Source organism: Artemia franciscana, chromosome 11, assembly GCF_032884065.1.
Source record: "Artemia franciscana chromosome 11, ASM3288406v1, whole genome shotgun sequence".
In the NCBI taxonomy this organism is placed as follows: domain Eukaryota; kingdom Metazoa; phylum Arthropoda; class Branchiopoda; order Anostraca; family Artemiidae; genus Artemia; species Artemia franciscana.
In genome coordinates, this window is record NC_088873.1 from 5655137 (window position 1) to 5679235 (window position 24099).

Genomic DNA, 24099 nt, shown 5'->3' on the forward strand with positions numbered 1-24099 from the left:
TCTGTCTTGCCTCACCTTCAAACATGGTTATATACTTCTTGTTTAGGTCCTCAACTGGATGGTGGTTAGGTGCCAAAGGAGGGAAGGAGTCTTTATGGGCCATAGGGACATATTTGGTTTGTGTTGTAAGTCCCTTCTTCAAGGCCTCAGCAGCAGTTCTCATGGTGACATTATTGGTGAAAGAATAAGTCACAATTGCTTTCTTCTCCATGAATACTCGGCATTCCTTAGCATTAGCAGCATGGTTACCACTGCAGTTTGGGCACTTGAGAACCTGATCTTGTTTTGCTGTTTTGGATTGGAGGCATTCATTACGGGTGTGTTGTCCACTACATAGTAGGCATCTTCTGTCTCTGCGACAATTTGGAGCCATTTGGCGAAAACCTTGGCAGTTGAAGCACTATATTGCTCCGGCAATAAACTGCTTAACTGTATACCTTGCACCCAAACAGAGATTTGCAGTGGGAACTGAACATCCAGATTGGAGGTGCAAACCAGAGTGATAAATGATGGGTTTGGTTTTTTAAAGGCCAATGTCACTTGTTCTATTCTATTGTCAACTTGGATGTCCTTGGCAAAATCATCCAGATTGGTGACCTCCTCAGATGGGATAAAAACAATACCTTTTCTATTTCTGATTGAAGCAGGGTTAAAACTAGGACTAAGCACAAACTTTACTTTACATCCATTTACTGCTATAGCTGTAATAGAAAGTATAGCAGTAGCTACTGATTGGTTTGCGGCTATTATGATAATAGAGCCATCTGGTCCAAGTCTTTTTAGAGCGTTGAACCATAATGGCACCTGCACTCATGATTTTGGAGGTGTTCAAACAGTTTTCTTGCAATTACTGTTCTTCTACCTAATTCCAATAACCTACTGGTCTCATTTGGACCTTAAACCCCTAAAGCCAAAGTCATAACACTAGAGTTATTTGGGTCAGGGGATGTAGGACAACTGACTGTCCTGTCAGTCATCACAAAAAAAACGCAATGGGTTAAACGTTATCAGGTAGAACAACAAAACATAAGTCAAACATAAGTAAAATAAATAAATAAATCAAAACATAAATAAAACAAACATAAATCAAGCGTCAAATACATAACAAATAAGCTACAAGCAGAGGGGGGGGGGCTCAGTTAATAATAAATTAAGCAAGCATAAAATCAAAAGCAGGCACAGAACTAAAATTCAAAGCAGGGTAAAAGGGGGGCTGATAAACACTCTCAAGCAATTTGGTAGATGTAGGAGTCTGGAAAAGTTTGCATCAGGCACAATATCTGTCAAAGCAAGCCAAAGGCCAAAAATGCACAACAAAACGAGTGTACTGGCGTCAGGGATCCTAGGGGCTGAGCCCCTTGCTATTTACTCAACAAACCGTGGCACAGAGCTATCCCTACTTGGGAAATAGCAATTTTGAATATATTTAGTTTATTTCAGTTTCAATTCGTCTTTTCATTTTTCCTTTGATCAGGTTTGGTAAATTACCTCAGCTTTTGAAATTTAACGTCTAAGTGATAGTTCTTCCAAAGAATCAACTCAGTTTTATTTGATTTTTTTTAGGTGATCTCCTCTTCTTCCTTACGCGATAGAAGGGATTTACCAACATTACCGCCACCTATAATCGGCCCAGAGAAATTGATAACAGGTAGTGGAGACATAGAAAAATTTGCGGCTGATCATTTGGCCGTTCATAAGAAAGGATTGTTTAGAAAAAATGTGTCTGTTCGAGATATGCTTTCATGGAGCAAGGTTAGTCATTAATTGGAATGTCTTTGTGCCTGATTTCATAATGGAGCATTTTTGGGTAGAAAAGGATCAGTTTTTTTAACGTTTTCAAACATTTTGACTACAGAGTAAAAAAAAAACTTCCTTTTTAGCAAAAATATTATCTCATAAACAATCCAAACGCAAATAAAATTTTTATTCAGAAGGAAAAAGAATTTCTGAATTTCAGGAAACATTCTTGAATTTCATCCTTTCAAACAGCTCGTGGTAGCAAACCGAAAGTAAGGTGCGACCCGGCTCAATAGTAACCAAAACTCTAAAAAATGGAATTTTGATACAAATAGGTGTATCAAAAGAATCGGATTTCTATGCTAATTTCATATATTTGTTTCATTAGGTTTAGTCTTACCCATCGAAGGTTACGAGCCTGGGAAAATTTGTCTTATTTCGTAAAAAAGGGAAACGCCCCTTAAAAGTCATAGAATCTCAATGAAAATCACACTGTCAGATTTATCTTATCAGAGAATCCTATTTTAGAGGTTTCAAGCGTCTATCTGCCAAAATGTGGAATTGTGTATTTTTTGCAGGAGGAAGATCACGGATGCGTGTTTATTTGTTTGTTTGTTTTTTTTTTGTTTTTTTTTTTTTTTTTCAGGGGTAGGCTAATGGTATAGACCCAGCGGTCCTAGAATGAAGGATTAAATGAATGAATGAATATATTTAATTACCACCAATGGGAAAACAGATCGGGCACAAAAAGAAAACAAAAAAAAAAGCACAAGATACTAATTCATCTGATACAAAAAAAAAAAAAAAAAAAAAAAAAAAAAAAAAAAAAAAAAAAAAAAAAAAAAAAAAACAGATACCGACTAATGCTGTGAAAAAACTGGCCCACGTGTGGGTCCTGAGAGATTAATTATATTGATCAATTTGCGACATAATTGCTTCTTCAGGCTTGGTAACACTGTAATGGCGCGTAATATACCTATTGCCTGTCCACGGTGGTAAGTGCAGCAAAAACTTTGTGTGCTTGTAGTACAGTGTGTGTAATTTCAGTTTATCTATTACCGTAAAAATGCGCCAAAATGGGCTAAGGTACAGAGATGAGGCAAAATCATAGCATTGTACACCCGGGCCAACAGACAACAATCAAACTTCCGCTTATCTGCCACTATACAGCTGTACGTAAGTGAAGAGAGCTTCTGAAAATGAGAGAGCAGTAACCCTCCTGTCTCTAGTTTTGACCCAATATGAAGACCCAGATATACGATATCATCCACAAGCTCAACAATAAAATTACCAAGCATGACGCTCCGACCAGCATCTGATTTTGAGTTAAATAACAGCCCTTCATACTTTTCAGCATTAAACTGTAGTCCAATTAAGCATACTCTTGTTGTAACTTGATAAAATTAGCTTCTAGCCCATGCAGAGACCGGCTGTGGCTCAATACGTCATCTGCACAACCAATCAAAGAAATCAATACTACGCAGAATATAAGTCATAAGTAACTTTAACTGTGGCTTTACAATACTGTTACTAAATACTGTCGGTGACAAAATAGCACCTTGTCTTACTCCCTTTACTGGGAGAAGGGGATTCCCACGCGGAGAAACAGCATAATCATATAAGAGAATAGTACACTCCTTAGCTAGTAGAGGGAGCCTAAGTTCAACTTTTAGATTTTTCATACATGTCAGCCAGCGGGGCTAGGATGCAGGGGTCAACACCGGCCAAACCTAAATCAAATATAATATCCTCCCGGAGAAGTGAATCAAATTCACGTCTGACATCATGGGCAGCTGAAGCAATACTTTCACCGTGCGTTTCTGCATCAACTAAAGGAGATATCAAAGCAGAAAGGGCATAACCACGTGCAAGGCGAGACTGAAATGAACTGTACATTTACTTCTCAATTCATCAATTATCGATTTCTCAAAAATTTTACAAAATAACGTTGCAACTGTTATTGGGCGAAAAAACGAACATTCAGAAGGAGGTTTATTTTTCTTGGGATAGGATTCAAATATCTAATTGAAAAAGAATCAGGGACAAATCCCAGATTAAATACCATTTGGTAAAGGGATACTAAATGTTCCATAAACAGTTCACCACACAACTACTAATGTTGTCCAGAAATCTCATCAAATCCTCTAGATTTTTTTTTCTCCAGTTTACCAATTGCAAAAATAATCAGGCTCTTTTTAATAATCAGTCCCGGACTAGAATAATACAAAAAAAAATATTGAGTTTCACTTTGAAACTATCTTGCAGACGTCGATCTGGAGCAGAAAAATTCTTCTTTATAATGTTCAACCCATGAGGAAAGGGGTATACAAGACGGTATTTGACTTGAAATATCTTTTACAAGATTGGACCACAACTTATTTGGCCGAGACCGAACTTCTTTCAAACAAGACGAAATAACTGAACCTCAATTCAGAGAAAGCTGCTTTGTTAAATGGCATTTAGCATAAATGTGCAGTTTTCGCAGCCACATATCGCACGGTTTATCCGCTTCAATCCAAACTGAAAGCCAAAACTTAGCAGAAAAGCAAAAATTTTTACGAATTATAATTAGTTGACCAGCTGGGCTCGTCAGTTCCAACTTTTACTCGCCTAGTAGGTACTACCGAATTTTCTGCAAGAACTAGGTTATGAGTAAGTTCACTAGAATAAATGTTCAACTTAATTCAAGAGTCACACATATCCTTTTTTGAACTCTGCATCAACAAATCGAACGGTATTTTGAAATCGAAATCGAACTCGAACGGTAAATTTTTGCGAGGACATCATTGCACGCATTCTGGAAAAGATCTAGAGACGACCAGTCCCAATCATTAGTATAAAATATAGATTGCTTTTTCGGAAGCTGGTTAGAAGAAAGGTCATAATCAGCGATCAGAGCACTAAATGACAAAGGAAAGTGTTTTGACGTAAAATTGGAATCACTAACAACAACTTCCCTGATAGTTACGGTGACGTATGACAAACATGGTCTAAGTTAGATGTACTACCTGAATTATGGACGTAATTAAAACTCTCATTATTCGCTGGAACTACATAATCATCATTGAACAGACCGAAAATAATACTTGGGCAATCATAATGCCCACCCCAGATTTTCCAGGGGGGCCCAAGCTTCCGCCACAAAGGGCTCTTTGCTTGCCATAATAATCCATTATGTCCAACATAATCCATTCTGTCCAATTGAATTGAAATTACTGCACCTTGAATTAACCAAAGAGCATAATTACTTGACGTCCCTTGGGGTAATTACGCTATTTGCTATTAATTATTGTAAACTTTGAAAGTAGGTAAAATACATAATAAAATTCTCGAGTTTTGTCAAGTGCCCATTTCCTAGATGATTACGCGACACGAAGTCAGTCGGGGGAGCCCAAGATGGAGTTTATGCCCACCCCAAGATTTCGTCCAAATGGCGCCTCTGGGGATAGTGTAGTGCTCGCCTCACCGACAATTGTAGGGACTTCTGGTCCATAGATGACGAACTTTGGTAGGGTCATTGAATTCTTATCACAATAGTCAAGAACTTTCAAAATGTCAGCAAAAATGTCAACAGCTTTCTGCCTTTCGGTTTACCGAGTAGCGTAACTTTGCATAGACCGAATGATTTTTTTTTTCGCTTCGTTTATCATATTTTTTGCGAAATTATTGCAACCAGCTTTAATGACATCGGTGTTGGCATTTCCTTTTGATTTCGCCCTTACGGTAAAATTTAGCACAACATTGTGTACTAGTCCATCTGGCAGCATCCTTGTATGAACCCCAATAGACAAGGGAAGCGTCAGTTCCCGTTCCACTTGATCTCAGCAGTTTAAGGGAGATTCGCGGCAGGTACAACGGCACCTGCGACAGGGAACTGCCCCTCTTCTGCATGTCAATTAGGGTTACGTAAAAAACGGTTTGGCACTCTTAAATTGAAACCGGCACAAATCTGTTTTTACTCATTCAAATGGAAATTAAAATTTCTAGTGCCCTTTATAAGTGACCAAAAAGATTAGAGGGCAACTAGGCCCCCTCCCCCTTTTCCCCCAAATCGTCTGATTAAAATTTTAAGATAACCATTTTGTTAATCATAGTTGAAAGGCCCAAAAACTATGCCTTTTGATATAACATATCCCCCCTCGAGCCCTGGGGGAAAGGTTTTTAAGTTAAAAAATTGCTAATTGTTTATGCATAGTATTTGTTATTGGGAAGCATGCATACATGTTAGGGGGAAGACGAATTTTCCACTGTTTTTTTTTTACGTGGGAAATTTCCGTGGGGAGGGAAGTTTCCAGGGGGTGAACTTGTCAGAGGAAATTATACACTGGAGGACTTTGCCAGAATTCCTATACAAAATTCTTTTTATATTTCTTGATTTTTTGTTTTCTGTCTCAATTGGAGCTGTTAGGGGTAATTGTCCTGGGTAAATTTTCACCGGGATTGAATTGTCTAGGACATATCCGTGAGTAGGGTATTTCTCTGTGGAGATGGAGTCAGATTTCTTGGGATTTTTCAAAAATCTTTCAGAAATTAAATAAAAAAGTAAATTTTATCAACTGAAAGTGAGGAGCAACATAAAAAGTGAAACACGGGCAGAAATTATCACGTGTATGAAGGGGCTTGCATTCTGCTCAGTACCTCGCTCTTTACATTAAAGTTTTAATTTTGTCCCAATTCTTTAAGAACGACTCCTGAAATACAAGGGTCGTTTAATTGGAACAGTAAGAAGCTTTTTTTCAAAAGTACAAAAAAACTTTAGCGTAAAGAGCGAGGTGTTGAGGAGGAGGCAACCCCCTTCATATACGTAATGATTTCTTTTCGTTAAGTTTTAGTGTTAATCCTTACTTTCAGTCGAAGGAACTCGTTTTTCTTTTATTTAATAACTATCAATAGTGATTGTTACTTACTTCAAAGCATTCAAGCGATGAAGGAAGAGACCATACATGTAGCGCTAAAATTAGTAGCAAAACATAGATGTAAACAAAATTACCATCTCCAAATTTACTACAGAAAGTCGATTTATTTAACTATACCCATAATTAACAAAGAATGAATATAGGCTGTTTACGAAATTGACAAATGCTACAGTATACCTGGAATTTGACAGTGGATATAACTAAAAGAACTTCTGAATATCTAACAACCTCCAAATCTTCCATATGTTATTAGTAATAATATTATATATCAAAACTTTTAACTATGCGCAGTAAATTAATTGTATTAACTATACTTAATTTAAAAATTTTCTTTCTAGGATAGCTTAAATAAGCCAATGCTACCATTTGTCGATAAGAGCTTAAAGAAGGAGTCATGTAATTTATTCCGTTTGCTCCAAATTTATATGGGTGATAGAAAGTGCAAACCGGATATGACCTGTAACGGGGTTGCTCTGGACATTTGTACTATTGGTTGGAATAAACCCGTTTTGCGAGATGAATTGTACCTGGATCTATGCAAGCAAACTACTGAAAATCCTAAAAAGTAAGTTGTACAGTACTTGTAAATCAATTTAGGGGTGCAACGACGCGTGGACGCAATGGGTGCAAATGGATGGGTGTAGAGCATATGGGTTTGGACTTAGTTAAATTTTTTTTTGTTCAAATTTAAAGCAAATAGTAAATTTTAAATATCCCTTAAATACGACTATAATACCTAAACAGCCCAACAATGAGACCCACAAGCACTTGGATTTGTCCAAACAAACTACTGAAAATCCCAAAAAGGAAGTTTGCACCCCTTTCAGTGATACAATGGGGCTCAGAGATGAATATGGATTAGGACTTGAATTTGAACTAAACAGTGTGGTTTAAGAAACCCCAAATACGACCTATGATACCTGAATAATCTGACTGTGTAAGCAAACTACTGAAAAATCCCCAGTGTGTAATAATTCTTGGGTAAGATTAGGGATCCAGGTTGAAATGATTTATTTAATGGTTTTATTCGTCACTCACACTGTTTAAATCATTTTTTTTTGTAGTTTATGTGTGATAATATACTTATTAATGGATCTCCTTCTGATAATTATATAAAGTTTTTATTTCAAATCTTAGCCAAAGAGTATATAAAAGAGCCTCAGTAAATTCGAGTATAATACCTGCACATTACGAGGAAAAAAGCTAAAAAACGAGTAAAATGCCTCCACATTACCAGGAAAAGAAATTAAAAAACGAGTATAATGCCTCCACATTACGAGGAAAAGAAACTCAAATACCTGGATCTTCGTGACTAAACTGCTGACACTCTCAAAAAATAAGTTGTATAGTTACTGCAACTGGTTATTCTCCCCCCTTGATTTGTTTGAGAATCTTTTTGATAATGAATTAGCCAAAATTTGACTTATTTCGGCCAAGATGTTTCCTTCAATAGTAGAAGAAAAAGCTGAGCACATTTTAATAAGACTTTTAAATATGCTTAGGACATACACTACGCCTTGCATTTTCTTTCTTTCATTATATTTTCTTGATTGACCTATAAATACTATAGGTCCTGTAAATACTATAAGTGACTTATAAATACTATAAATACTATAATATACTTAATACTATAATATTAAATACTAAAATACTAAATACTATAATATAAATACTATAAGTGAACTATAAATACTAAAGGTGACCTATAATACTAAAATTTTATTGAACCCTTAAAGCTAATCTTTCGGGTATAAGCTAGTTTTCTCAAATTGTTATTATTAATTCTCAATAAACTTATGCTTAATAAATTTGAACACAAAGTTCAATTAATTTCATTCTCTTCTGAGTCATTAACTGTATATGTTCTATATTTTTACATGCACAAAAATTTGACAGAAATTTTAACTTTAAACGAAATTCAAATGATAAGTTTTGCTTGATACAATTAGCGCATTTCCTGAAGATCCAGATCCAAGAGTATGGGGAACTGGTAAGAGGGAAAACTTGGGCTAGTGCCAAGACATCACCAGCCCCATCTAGCGTCTGGCGAAAATATAAGACTAGACCTAGTATATGTGTTTAAACAGTAGGTTAGCCTACACTAAACAGCCAAATACTTGCCTTTGTAGGCAGCTTAAAATGCAGGTGAGCGTAAAGAGCCCAAAATCATTTAACTTGTAGGCCTACCAGTTTGAACCTAGGCCCACTCTGTACAGCCTGGATGAGCCTATTGAGTCAAATTAGTTCTTGAAACTAAACAAGTATGGTTCAGTTATTACTTATATAGAGAATTTACCTTTAAATGCTACAAGTATACAGAATAGGATTGCCTATTAATGTTTTTATCAACTGTTTATACTTTACTGTTTATACTGTATTTACTTTATATCAATCCTATTAACTGTTTATATCAATTATCCAGTTCTGTTTGAACTTTCCTACTTATTTAGAGACACTTCTAATGCTTTCACCAACCACTACGCTGCTTTTGGCGCTAGTAGTTTTTAATTCCTGTCTTTCCATGTTAAATCGCGGAAGATCTGACTTGTATCAGTTGTTCATGCTCTTTGATCCAGATGAAAAAACGTGAGTAATTTACAAAAGGATTAGCTAGCAGTAACGTCAAAGAAGAAATCACTAACGTTGACAAAAAATCATTAACGCTGTCTAACATACTAAGAAGTCTTGAGGATTAGTTGGTGCTGATATATTTTATAATAGCGTTTCCTGTCTTATAAGTTGTTCACCCTCTTTGATCAAAATTATTCTCTTTTCTCATTATCTTCTATTTTGACTAAACAAAGGATTTTCTTTTCTTTTCAATGAAAGTAAAAAGTGACGCTAAAACTTAAAAAGTACAAAATAATCATTAAGAGCCGATGCTCTCAACCCTTAGTTCCCAAGTTAGCCTTAGTTAGCCCAAAGATCAACCCTTAGTTAGCCCAAAGATCAAGGCGTAGATAGTGGCCCTATTCTCATTAAAGCATTCATTCAGCTTTTTTTGCTTACCCCTCCTGCCCTCTATTGAAGTCACTCAATGAGACCAAATGAAGGTGTTTAGTTATTTTAGGAAAAATGGCAAAAAAATGAATTTGTATTAAAAAAAAAACAGAACATTGCATTACATTGTATTTAGGATTTTTTTTAAGTATCGCCAAAAAATTGTTTTACTATTATTTTCTCTTCATATTATATTTTGAAATTTAGTACAACTTTGTAGCATCAAACATTCTGAGTGGTCTTGTATTTACTCACTTATGGACATAAACAAATTAAAAAAAATGATTGTTGTTTGGACTCATCAAAAGTTCGGAGAACTTTACGTAAACTGTGTTATCCTGATCAGCGAAGCCTCTTACAATTTTGTCTTCTTATTTTAGAGAAAGCCTTCGACGTGGCTGGGAGCTTTTGGCTATTTGTCTTTATTTCTTTCCCCCTAGTCCAAAACTGCAACCGCATCTAGAAGGGTATATCAGAAGACACAGAGACCCATCCTTGCATTTTTCAGAAATTGGAAAGTGGCCAATCCATGTAAGCTAGTCTTTTTCTTATTAATAGTTTAATTCTATATTTTTCTTGTCATAATCTCTTAATTTTTTTATTTTTTAGGTTTTATTATTTATTTTATTTATGTTAAATATTTTACAATTAACTCGTTTATTTGTTATAATGTGTATGTTTTGTACTATATATGTAGTTTTAGCACATATATATATATATATATATATATATATATATATATATATATATATATATATATATATATATATATATATATATATATATATATATATATATATATATATATAGTACTGGGAGCCTTGCAGCTTCGCCGTGAGGCCTCGGCACTCGGCGCAAGGTAGACTTTATATATGGATTCACGTTGTCACTTGTCTTTTAACCGCAGACAATTTGAGCCTTTTCTTTATATCATGAAGTCGTCGCAGGTTTGACACAGCCACCGCATAGCAGCTTTGCCGTGAGGCCTTGGCACTCTGCGCAAGGTAGGCTTCTATATATGGATTCACATTGTCACTTGTCTTCTAATCGCAGATAATTTGAGCCTTTTTTTATATTATGACGTCATCACAGGTTCGACACAGCTACCCTGGTAAAAATATGAATTCGTTCTTAAAATTGTGACCTATTTAGATCGTTCTTGTGGCCAGAAATGCCAATTTGCCAATTTCAAGAAGAAAAAAAAACTTTACAGCTGATTTCGAGGTTGGGCCCCGGCTTGACTGCACGACAGGCTTGTATATATTGATTCTAAATGTCACTTATCTTGTAACCACTGACAATGTTACTCTCTTCTGGATATCAAGGCGTCAATATAGGTTCGATACAACCACTATGGGGAAAATAATAATTTTTCCGTGAACTTAAGACCTTTTTAAATCGTTTTAGTGGCCAGAAATGTCAAATTGCTAGTTTAGAAAAAAAACTCTGTAGTCAGTTTCGAAGCTGAGCCCTGACGCTTGGTGTGTAGTAGGCTTGTATGTATTGATTCTCGTTGTAAAGTAGTAATCTCTAAGTGAGTCAGCTTTCTTTGCTACTCTTTCCTTGGTAAAATAAAGGGCTCCCCAGGGAACACATAGAAAGCTGAAGGGTCCCAATGACCTGTTATCAACACTTTGTAGTTGTAGGATCTTTGTAGGCTTGTATTGGGTTTTGCGCCTCTTTTTGTTAGTGTCGAAGACTATGATGTCGTTGTTCACCTAAAGTAATACAACCTAGCGTAATATTTACGTTAGGTTGTATCGTTTTCAGTGTCTATGAATGCAAGAGAAAGGCATTAATGAGTATATTTCAAGAGAATATATTACATCATTCCCCCTCTCCTCCCCCCAAGAGTGAAGTATCATTTTTATATCTAAGACGCATTCGACATTAAACAATGAACATAGCTAAGTACAAAATACCAAGTGTAACTAGTATATTTATAAAAGACGTTTTAAGTAGTCTCATAATGCCTAGAGGACTATTGAACAACCTAGACTGTCAAATGTAACAAGATCAATCTTAGCAGCTAAGGGAAAGGGCATTAAAAAAATGTCTAAAGTAATGATAAACGAAAATGAAGAACAAATAATTACGGTCAGACGACATCCGTCAGCAACAATTACAACGAGTCGAAAACAAAAGTCAGCAACAATTACAACGAGTCGAAAACATAAGTGAAGAATAAATAAATATACAGCTAAAAGATATGCCACAGCGAGAACAAGGAAATATGCGGTTAAAAGATAAATCACTGTGAGAATTACAAGCAATCGCAATAAAGCGAGAATCAGAGCATTTAAAAAATGGAGTGAATAACAAAGAATTATGCTGTTAAAAGGCAAGCGACAGCAAAAATCAGAACGAGTCAAAAATGAAAGTGAAGATAAAAGGAACATTACGTTATACGGTTGAATTATTTACAACCTTTGTTTTTCAGTACTTAAACTTTTCTTTTTCAAATTTTGTTTAAAACTTTTGTTTTTCACTACTGAGATAAATATAACGTATCTTTATGCTTTTCAAATGTATTCATAAATGCAACGTGACTCAAGTAAATCTTTTATTTGCAAAACGAGGGCTCCTAACGGATTTTCTCAAACTCGTGACCTATCTAGATGGTTTTTTTAGGCCAGAAAATCTCAAGATGTCAGTTTTCAAATATATATATATATATATATATATATATATATATATATATATATATATATATATATATATATATATATATATATATATATATATATATATATATATATATATATATATATATATATATATATATATATATATATATATATATATATATATATATATCAATTTACATTTATCGAATTATGGTCGATTTTGATTGAATTTTTCCGATATAAGATTTTCTTTTATGTATATTGAGTATAGTTGTCTCCGAGACTGGTATTTTAAGTCTATGTAAAACTTGACAATTCAATAAAAGAAAAATGTGTTGGGCTCAATAAAAGGGTTCATCTTTAACTCAAAACAAAATTGTTATCTAGAGTTAAAACCGAATTATGGGAAAAAAGTGAATTTTTGTGGTAACGCAGAGGTCAATTGTGCTGACATGTTATTGCAAATTATTCATAACACTTGAAAAGTTGTGTCATCAACCTGAACCACAGGGATGCCTTTGAATGAAGCCCTAAAAATTATTAAAACCACTTTGAAACAATTACATATACTTAATTATCTCATTCCTATAAGGGAATAGCTTCACCCCATCCCTCTCCAAGTTGAACAATATTTAGTAGACAATATATATTCCCACTATAGTTTACAGTAGGGCAATTCTAATTTCTGCCATTGGATTGGAGTTTTCCGCTGTTTTAAATATAGTGGAGACACACTTAAGAAGTCGGCCGTGTATTGGCTTAATAGGGGGTGTGGAAGGGGGGTAAGAATTTGATTGCAGGAATTATGTAGGATTTTCTTTAAGTTAGCACCTGTGCTTCAAGTTTAACTATTGTTTTTTTATTATTAATAAATAAAAGTAATTATGCTGATGAGGGTTTCAGAGACAAGGTAAACAAAAGAAATTAATTCATGAATGCTATATTAACAGAAGAACAGTGTAACCATTATCCAATTGACTTCGGTCTCTGGGTCCAAATAGTTATTCTATAATCGTAAGATGTTTAATTAATGATCAAAATTAGTTTGGTGGGGTTTAGATTCATTAAATTTGGTCTGGGTCTAGAACAGCGGTTTCCCACCGGTTTTGAACATGCTCCAACTAGGCATTTCTAAAATCTTAATGCCCCCCTTGTGATATTAAAATTTGTGTATGCCAAATTATACGTGTATTCACCTGAAGCTTAAAAGACCATTAACGTGGTATCATTGTTGGGTCGTCATCTAGGCATAATGTATACCATTGTAATGAAAAATATTGTTTAAATATAATATCTTTTATGCGTTTTATGCATAACGTTATTGCAGCACTGTCAGGTATCTTTTTATCTTTAAACGCATTTGAATGTGACGTTTTTCACATTAATTTTTTTTTCAAAAAAGAGGCTTTAACGTATAGTCAGCCAAAGGGTACGCGTCCCACCCATCAAAATATTGCCATGCCTGACTGGCAGGGCCTGCGCCCCACATTGGGAGTCAAGGGTCAAAAAACTTAAGTTTCTATTAAAATGTTTTTGTTGTAAATACCTATAGAAACAAGCTCAACTTACAAATTTGCGAATAAACTTCAATTGCCCCTTGAAAAAATCCAGCATGATAGAAAAAAATTGGGCTGTCTTCATGTCAAAAATGTACAGAGCTTTTTCTGGTAGCCTTCGACTTTTAATGCGATTTTCGATGATTAGATGGCTTTTGATGGGTTCTCAAAATTGATTTAAATGTTTTAGATTTTTTCGTCGCTTTCAGTTTTGCTTACTAATTTTTTGAAGCACGTTTATTGTGATTTCACTATCATTTTTTTTTTTAACTTCAAAAATATTTTTATCCAGCCAGATTTCTTTTAAATTAACTGGGGAAATTTTTGGTATTTTTTTTTAATTTATGCAAGCATGATTTGTGCATTCAAATCGTGCTTTTTATTAAGATAAATTTCTTATTATCTAAGGGAAGGGAAAGGTAAGGGGGTTGAAACTTCGGGGAAAAGGAACAACTATTTTTTATCTAGTCTTCAAAAAGCAGTGTATACCATGGTTTTGTCTTTTTCTTCTTCTTCGTCTGAATGACTCATTGACGAGTAATTCTATAAATTTACAAATTATAACAATATTTTAGGTCCAAGTAAGCCACTATGCCACAGTGAGTGCCAAACGACTTAGCCGAATTGGTATCGGAGGCCGAAGACCAGCTAGAAAACCGAGCTATGAGGAAATAGAACAGGCAAGGGTAATGACCTAATTTAAGGAATTTCAATGTCCCTTGTATATTTTTTTTTTGTTCTGTTTCGTGCACTTGGCTTAAATACTGGTACAAAATACTGGATCAACACAATGCTTCAGAGCCTGGGGGAATTTTCCTAAGTTATGCCCCAGGGGCAGATAAGCTTTTATGTAAGGGATGCTCGTATAAACATCAGAGGTGGATCATTTGATTGGAAATTGAAATTTCTATTTACCTTTTTAAGAGTCATCAAAAGTGATCAGCAGGCATATACCTGGTCAGACATTACTGAGACTTATCGTATTTCTTAGCGATAGTCTGTGGGTGTCAGGAATAACGAATTCGAGTCTGATAACTTGTTCAAGCGAAAAACTGTATATTGGCTATTATATGTTTACTAGTTGAATTCAAGTCAAACAAGGAAGTGTAATCGTGAGTTGTTCAGTTTTCGTAGCAGAATAAAAACTACGTGTATCACTGCTTTGCGCACTTGCAGTTTTCTTTTGTTCTGTTTCGTGGAAAATAAGTTAAATATTGGAAAGATACGATGTACCCGGCACTTTTCCATATTTCCTACCGATATTTAGGGAACCAAAGATATAATCGCCTCCATTTTTTTTTTCATCTTAGGTCCATTCATACTTGAAAACCATGTTCCTAAGATTTACCTTTTGGTTGTTTCAAAATTATCTAGTTTTTAGGGCACCATCACATTTTTGTCTGCTTTGCCATGTTGAGCCGTGAAAATGAATATTCATAGCTATTTTTTAGAGCTGGATCGGCCCCGGTAGAGTTTATTTAAACACTATTGAATTATTTTTTAATTAATAATAAAAATTATTTATAATTAAATAATTAAAATTATTTAAATGCTAATCATTTATTTAATGTGCATATGCTTCAACCCCACCGGTTCAACTCCATCACCTCTGCAGTATAATATTGGCCTGTTCTCCGAATGCCACATTCACTGCGAGACTTTCGAATACCGAGATTTACTAGTCTTAATTTAAGCTAATAAAAATCTCTCTTATAATTTTTCAATCAATCAAAACTCTTATTAAAAATCTAATTGGCTCGTATTAGTGCCTGCTAAATCGCGGTATTAGTAAAATATCATTACAAATGGGCAAAAAAAGAATAAATGAATATTTTCTTTCATGGTGTTGATCAACTCACTAAAAAACGGCAGTAGTGAAGATAAGTGCAGAATATATCCCTAAAAGGAGCATCGACATATTTTGTCGTGCACCCTCCCCTTGTAGTCTCTTTCAACCCAAATTTTATACTTCTTAAAAGAGTCAGCAGACATAGTTTTGTTAGAAATACTATTGCATGCTGACATGGAATAAACTGAGTAGAAATTACAATGAACTCTTGTAGGGTTTGTTCTTGCTGAAGCTTCATAGATGTATCCAAAAGTTTGCGGATTTGGTGATTTTTTTTTCTTTTATTTTTTTTTTGATAATTTTCATCAGCAGATAATTTTTAATATTAAAAGAAAATAAATCAAAATCAACAAATTTCTTTGTCGAGGTCTACCCTATTTTATTTCAGTGACTGAAAGCTCCCCCCTCTCCTTATCAAGGAATAATATTAGCAATTGGTCATGTAAATGAAAACCGAGACGGATGGAGGATGGAGGAAGACAATGATAGGTTTGTACGATCTTCTTGAAAGAGGGAACCAAAGTAGGTGTAAAGACGGTTTAAGGTAAAAACAAAACAAAAAAAAATTGATTGTGTTAAGTTTTAGAGGCGGAAAAGTTCAGATGGTAGAAATAGTCAAAAATTTTTACTTACCGAAATATGTACTTCGGTACCTTTGTCTGAAAGATGTTGCTTATCAAACACCCTTGACATGGTTTTTCTTTATTCTAAAGCTACCTTATGAAGCTCTAGTTGGTTTGGATGAGTTTTTGTCAAGATATGCTATTTCAAGGTTTCTTATTGGGACTAATTAGGGTAAAAAATTACTTTTTTGGACATACGTTCTTTAGTATTTTCATGAAAGTAGTTCGGGCTAGTCGGGATAGCTTTTGAGGTCAACGAGAAACCTAGGTTTATTTTTTTCGTTTCCCTTCGGTTAAAAAAGTAATCTCAAGAAAGGTTGAAGAGATAATGTCTAAAATGAACGAATGCACAAAATGTGATGTTTTTTGCAATAAGATGTCCTCTCTGAAATAGACCACGCCTCTTTTGTATCTATCATATGCACATATTTATTTTTCTTTTTTGTAAGAAGTTCAGTTTTTATATTGTATATCTTGCAATACAAAATGTTGTGGTAAATACTACAATCTTGTGGTTAGTTGGAAAAATTATTTACCTTCTTGCGTATTACGTTCTTACGTACTGCGTATTGTTAGTTTTGGAGAATTAACCTATGATAGGTTAAGTAGAGAGGTATAATGGAGTATAGTGAGGTTGTTCAACCAGGTATCTGAAAGATTTTATGGCCCTCTTCTTGTAAAATGTTAAATTCATTAAATGTCATTAAAAATTGTACGACTATACTAAAAATAAAAGGATAAATTAAACTCGTTTTCAAAATGGACTAAAAAATAGGAAATAAATTTATTTTAGTCGAAATGAAATAAGTCGATGAGTTGAGAATAACGAGTTAATAGGATCATGGGGATAATGAGGATGTATAAATGAGGATAGAACACAACCCTGCTTAACTCCTGATTAAACACGAAACCAGGGAGGTAACCTCATTTCCAGCACTAATCACTTCGATATATTTGCCTGATATACCGTACTAAGATAATACCTTCACTAAAGCTCTTTTATCAGCTGAATCGAACGCTTGCTCATAATTTAGAAAACTGAGAACTAAAGGTATTAATGACTCAGGGACTTCTCAGTTATTAGCCTTGGAGTGAGAATTTGGTCGAGACATCCTCTACCCTTCCTAAAATCGAACGGTTCTTCTGTTAAAACTTTGTCTACAGCATCTTTAAATGTAGAACTATCATCATATTAAATAATTTGCTACCTACAGCGACCAGGCTAATGTCTCTATAATTACCACACTTAGCTCTCATCACCTTTCTTGTACAAAAAGGTGATAAGAGTAAATATTAGATAGAAGTGAAACCCCATCATGGAAGCCAAATTAGTTAGTCTTAAAAAGGAATTAAAAAAAAAAAATAAAGAGAGGAAACATGGAATTCCGGCTACCTTCTTGTATTGCTCAGTTTCCCTATAACTGTCATGGGTAGACGCCACTATGAAAAGAATGGGACTTCTCTTTCTGTATTTACGGCACTTGTATACTGCTATCCGTATATTGCTCCGTGTGTAATGATTTAGTATTATTTCTTCGAAGTAGGATTTGAGCTGTATTTCTAGTTGTCTTAGTTACAGATATTGCTCTAGTTTTGACGTTTATTATATACTATTCAAAAATGGATTTTCGTTGGAATCCGTTTAAAAAAAACTCAAAATTTTCAACAAAATTGAACCAACTTTCAAACAAGAATCCAACTACTATTAATAAAAGTGATGAGAGCGGAAATTATGTATTTGACGATGACATCCCCCTACAGCCCTCAAGGCAAGGGTTGTAAGTTATGCCCTGGGGCATATAAAGCGTATATATATAGACGATGTTTAATAGAAACTCCATCGCGGAAGCCAAAGTGCCTAGAGTTAAAAAAAAAAAAAAAAAAAAAGGAAAATAAAGAGAGGAAACATGATATACGACATGGTTTAGGAACATGGTATAACTGTCGTCAATTAGTTTTTTCATATGCCAAATTAAGTATACCCCCCCCCCCTTTTGATTATGTTTTCGTTTCTTTTCTCTTAACTTCTACTTTTTCCCTCGTATAGCGTCATTTAATTTCAAAGGTGGATAAAAGTGAAAAAGTTTGCAACATTCATTGTTTATTCAAGTATTTGGATTTTAAAACGCAAGAAAGGTGTAAAAATAGTAAATCAAAGATGTAAGAATATAAAAAAGTAAAAAAAAGGTAAAACTTGGATAAATCAAAAAAAAATTAAATATTAAAAAAAAATTCTACTTTTAAATAATTAAAAATTTTTTTTATCAATTGTTTTTTTTTTAATTTGAAAAGAGAGGAAACATGTTATACGACCGCCTTGTATTGCGCCACTCGACAGAATAGGATTTAAAAGTTTTCCTGTAACTGTCATGGGTAGACGCCACTTGGTAAATAACGGGACTTGAATTCATGCATTTCCGTATATTACACGTTGTATACAATATATTTAGTATTATCTCCTTAAAGTAGAATTTGAGTTAATTGTTTTTTTTGTTCTTAGTTGCAGATATTCCGACCAAGTATGTTTGGTAATACCTTAGAAGAGATAATGTCAGTACAACGAGAACGATTTCCACATCGCAAACTACCCTGGATACAAACTACCCTATCAGAAGAAGTTCTCCGACTGCAAGGAGCTTCGACCGAAGGGATATTTAGGTATATTTTTTAACACTGACACTCATTTTTACACACTTTTTCATGTGTTCCCTGAATGTAAAACCAGACTCCGGATCTTCACTTATCTCCACTTTCCAAACCTCAGACCATATACCTATCAGTAATATATTCCCTTTTCAACTTATTGTACCGAGTGATCCAAGTCCAGACAATGATAGTAAATGGCATGAAACCGCTGACTGGGCTTGTGTGGATATGTTTATGTTCCGGTCTGTTAGTGGTTCTATTTTCAAAAAAATCAAAGTGCCGTTTCATCTACTCTCCCAAAAAAAACCTATTAGTCTTTGCAGAGAAGCAAACCTTTCTGAATATTTACTGTACTGAGATCCTTCACGCTCTACACGATGCCGAGCATGCTAGTGTACCCATACGAAGAGTACATCTTGGAACTGGGAAACATGGTTGGTCAGGTAATCCTGACCTTGTTGATTCTTGTGCTAAATCGAAATTCTGGTTTCGTGTCATGGAATGAGTGTGGTATGCCATAGCAAGGTTGGTAAATGAAATTCGTCTGAAAACAAAGCGACGTTTCGGGGAAGTGCTTAGGCAACACCGGGCTAAACCATTAGCTGAACTATCAAGTAAAGCCACAATTGATCCCAATTTTGTGTGGAAAGTGCTCAAAAGATAACTCAAAAGGCTATAATGCTGTCAAAATTACCAGGTTACCAAAATTACCAGGTTACTGTAAAAGTGGATTTTTCCGAGCCTGATCCATCGTTATCAAACCAAAATAAAAGGGAACTTGATGGTTACTTAGGCCAATCAATTGATGAAATCAGTTTTATTGTTGCTCGATCTGCGTTACTGAGTGCATATCTAAGCTGCAAAAGAAAACTTTTCGTCATGTTAATGGCCTCTGTGCAAAGCATCTAAGATGTGGGTGCCCTCTCCTGAATGAGCATCTGACCTTACTCTTTCAGATGATATTCTGTTGTGGTTCCTTATTTGTTCAGTACTGGAGTAATAGCCCCGGTATTAAAAAGGGGAAAGCCCGTGGACTAATGTTCTTCTTTTAGGCCAATCACGGTGTCACCGGTTTCGTGCGAAGTTTTTGAGTCACTGATTATTGACAAGATATCTGATAAGTGTTATACACCGGATAACTATTTCAGCTTCAAGAAAGGAGTAGGCCGCGACCATGCTCACCATTTAGTGGCTAATGTATTTCTACATGCTCATGAAAATAATGAGGTATTACATTTTGTTGGGTTAGACGTATCTAGAGCTTTCGACACAGGTATACATCCGTATATCTCATTTGACTGCTTATAAGCGTGGAGTTATTATTTCTGTCATCAAATTGATACGTAATATGTATAAAAAGCTAAACGCGAGATTTAAGGTCGCCATCTCACCTCGTACGGTGGAGCTTACTCCTTCAATTCCAGTAAAAAAAAAGGGTATAGACAGGGCGCAGGGCGCTGTTACTTCTCCGCCCCTGTTTAATAATACTGTCATTGTGCCACAAGATTATCCACATGTATATTTAAAGGCATTGATGTTTCGCTAGCTAACTATGCAGATGACATCCTTGATATTAGTAGAACAGCCTTTGGAATTGAGGAAAATTTTCGAATTGTAAATAGGGAATATAAACGTATTGGTCTTTCATGTAATGAGAGTAAGACTGACTTCCTGGTGTTCAATCACCGTTCGGATTGCCTGACAAATGTTGAGTTAGGTAAACATGTTATTTAAAGCATAAGATACATTGACGTAACTTGGTGTACCGATTGGGTCAAATCTTAGCTGACTTAATACGAGTTCAGCTGCTAACCTTACTTCCTACCTTAACCGCAGCAGTGTTATTCTCGTACATAGCACTGATCACTTTAATGTATTTGTCCGGTGTAACATACAAGGATAGGACATTCGGTAAAGCTTGTCTATCAGCTGAATCAAATGCTTGATCATTATCTGTAAAATTAAGGACTAAAGGTGTTTGGTGACTCAGGTTCTTCCTCAATTATTTTATCTTTTTTTGTTTGAACAATTATGTTCAGATCTAAGATTATGAGTAACTTATAAAAGTGGAAGCTGGCGCTAGTGTCGGCGAAAAAGCCATCTTACGTTTGACGTCTCTCAGAATTTTTTCCCATTTTCTGTCGCAAACTGAGACCAGACACTTGTTACTACACTATTTTTATCAACTACACAAATTGAAAGTATGCTCATTATTACAAGGAAAAAGAAGTGAAGAGTAACGCCAAACGCTAGATGGCGCTAATATCTTTATTGTTGACACTACCGCCAGTTTCCACTCCTGTAAGTTTCCCATGCTCTTACGTTCAGACTGAATCATTTTCAGTGATATATATATATATATATTATCTCTCTTTCAGAGTACCTGCTGATGTCGACGAAGTGAATTCGCTCAAATGCAAACTGGACCAATGGGAGTTGGGGGCCGTGAGTGACGCGCATGTTCCTGCCTCTTTAATAAAGCTGTGGTACAGGGAACTCTATGAGCCTCTAATTCCTGATCATTTATACGAAGAATGCGTGAGGCATTGCACTGACCCAGATATTTGTGTTTCTATTGTACATAGGCTCCCTGAATTGAATAAGCTTGTTCTGTGTTACCTAATAAGGTTTTTACAAGTAAGTTTTTACCCGAATTTACGTAATTTTTGTCTGGCAAAGTATAAATTCTCCACCAATTGACGCAGTGGATTAACATCTGCCGATAAGGGCCCATGGTTCGATTCTAGCTACAACGAGAGGGTGTCAGCCTTGCTACCCGTCCCTGTAAAAACACCCAGTAACTTAACTTTGAAACGTTGATAATTGTCGATGCACTGTGCACTCCCAATAGCTCTGAATTTTTTTTTGTTTAGATTATAAATTTTATTGACATCTGTATTTGTTTCAGTTCTTTGCCGAAAAAAAAAAACAAAAACAAAAAAAAAACTCATTTTTATTCACAAAATCTTTGTCATTATTAAATGCTCATAGTTGAAAAGGTTATGAAGAAGATAATGATAATATGATGTTCTAAATTTAATTTACAACAGTCTGTTTAAGGCCGTGATTAAGTGAACTTGAAAACATCGAGCTTCAAAATTGAAGTTAGGTTAGCCTTCTGTCTTTTAATTCTCTATAGACCGTCGATTGTTAAAAACCCTTCAAATAGTACTTATTCATTGGTGGAAATAGCAGGTTAATTATACCAGCTTGTCAATCTGGTCTCTAGGGGGATCTGAAACGATTCTTTCTGGCAACCGACTTATAAAAATTTCAGGTAGCTGAAAATATTATGTGGGAAATATTATTATTATTATGTTGAAAATATTATTGTTGTGCTTTGTGTGCACAACTTTACTGAAGGCTCCTGACTATTTCTCATTTCTAGGTTTCTTCATTGCATTGAAATAATTTATGAAAATTACACACTAGCTGAAAATATTCTATGGGACTGTTAGAAAACAGGAAAATATACTTGTGAAAAAGAGCTAGACATTTTCTAAGATTTCTAAGCAATTAGAGGGAATAGAGCAAAATCCTAGCAAACATTTTGTAGCATCTTCAAGAAGCTACGGCCTGATATTAAAAGCGGTATCTTCCACCAATGAATACTTGAGTACTTTTTCTTTTAAATACTTTTTTTTATTTTATCATGGGATTCTCCCATGGTAATGACTGCGAATTTGTGAATTTGGGTAATTACTGCGTTCAAAGTATTGATCCTAATTATATTTGGGTCCGCTGCTTGTTTTGGTACTGCGACAAAACGAAAATGTGGGCTTGATTTTCTTAAATACTGAACCAACAACATAACCAAATAAAGCAAGTTCTTCTTTTTTTTTTCTCCGCACCGTGTATTTTTTATTTTATTTATTTTTTTTGTCTCGTTCTTCGTGATCTTTACTTGCACCCAAGGAAGAAACGAAGCCCGTGCTTTTTATTATTCTCTGCACTCTTTTTTCAAAGTGTGTACATATAAAAGCTGTAGTGATCCCATATCTTTTTTTCTTTAATGATTTCTTTTTTTTCCAGATTTTCTCACAGCCCGAAGTAGTGACATCTACAAAGATGGATGCTGGTAATTTATCTATGGTAATGGCCCCCAATTGTTTACGATGCACAGCAACTGATCCAAGGGTAATTTTCGAAAATACCCGCAAAGAGATGGCATTTCTGAGAACTCTCATCCAGAATCTAGACACTGGCTTCATGGAAGGTGTTGTCTGATTGATGACTTTTTCATCTGATTGGTTGTTGGATCATGTAAATTTCATTGATAGTCACCTGATTGGCTAAGACAATGACAACTTTTGACTGGCAGTTCAATTAAATGAACCTGTGATTTAGTTAACTAAAGCATAACAATTTTTGTAGACCTCTTCGAAGCAGCTGATTGTTGTCAATGTTAATACTACAGGGAATGTATTTGAGTAGTATACAGATCTTGTAATACTATAGCCATGAAATAACGTTAATTGATTTTCTTGCGGGTTTTCTTTTTGGATATGATACATTTCGTGCCATCTATTTAAAAAACTTTGGCAAAAAGTTCAAAATGCAGAACCTGCTTATTCTAAATAGTGTTGAATACTTGACTACTAAACACAAGCTGCGTCAGTTGATGAAGTTAGGGGGAGTCAACCGTCCCCACAGTTTTTTTTTTGGCCCCTGAGACTTTGAGAAACACCTTTTTTGGATGTTTTCATTGAAATATATCTTTTTGCTCTGATTTTCCATGAAAAAATAGAAAATCACCGACCTACTCCCTTATATTTGTAAAATATATTTATCCCCTCGTCCCACCCTTCCCCCTTGCATTTGCGTGAATTGACGCAAGTGCTAACAACCTTTTGGCAATATTATATTTTCAAATTAGCAAGCCGTTACTGCTAGATGTATCATTTACATTATTAAATCTAATGAAAAAATTATTTAAAATCTTTTTTGTCTTTTTACTTTATGCCAACATGCTTTCGCTTTGAAACAATAAAACTTATTAGAAATTGAGTCATTACTTTTCGGGTTCTCATTGCTTTTCTAAATAGCCTTATATAGACATTCTTCACACCAGAAATCTAAATTATCTCGTATTTGACAATGTAATTTTTTAAACACTTACATTGGGATTGCTACATCTCAAGATTC

The 24099-nt window shown here is 34.9% G+C and overlaps 1 protein-coding gene across 1 annotated transcript in view; it reads left to right on the plus strand.

The window, feature by feature from the left end:
- Positions 1–23527, plus strand: part of LOC136032725 (uncharacterized) — a gene marked incomplete in the record, with an annotated part of 160949 nt that extends 137422 nt beyond the window's left edge. The window contains 7 exon segments of the mRNA XM_065713042.1: positions 1564–1752; positions 6992–7218; positions 10034–10184; positions 14412–14522; positions 18809–18966; positions 21333–21591; positions 22987–23527. Coding sequence (XP_065569114.1) covers positions 1564–1752; positions 6992–7218; positions 10034–10184; positions 14412–14522; positions 18809–18966; positions 21333–21591; positions 22987–23181 — 1290 coding nt within the window.
- Between the last annotated feature and the right edge of the window lie 572 nt (positions 23528–24099).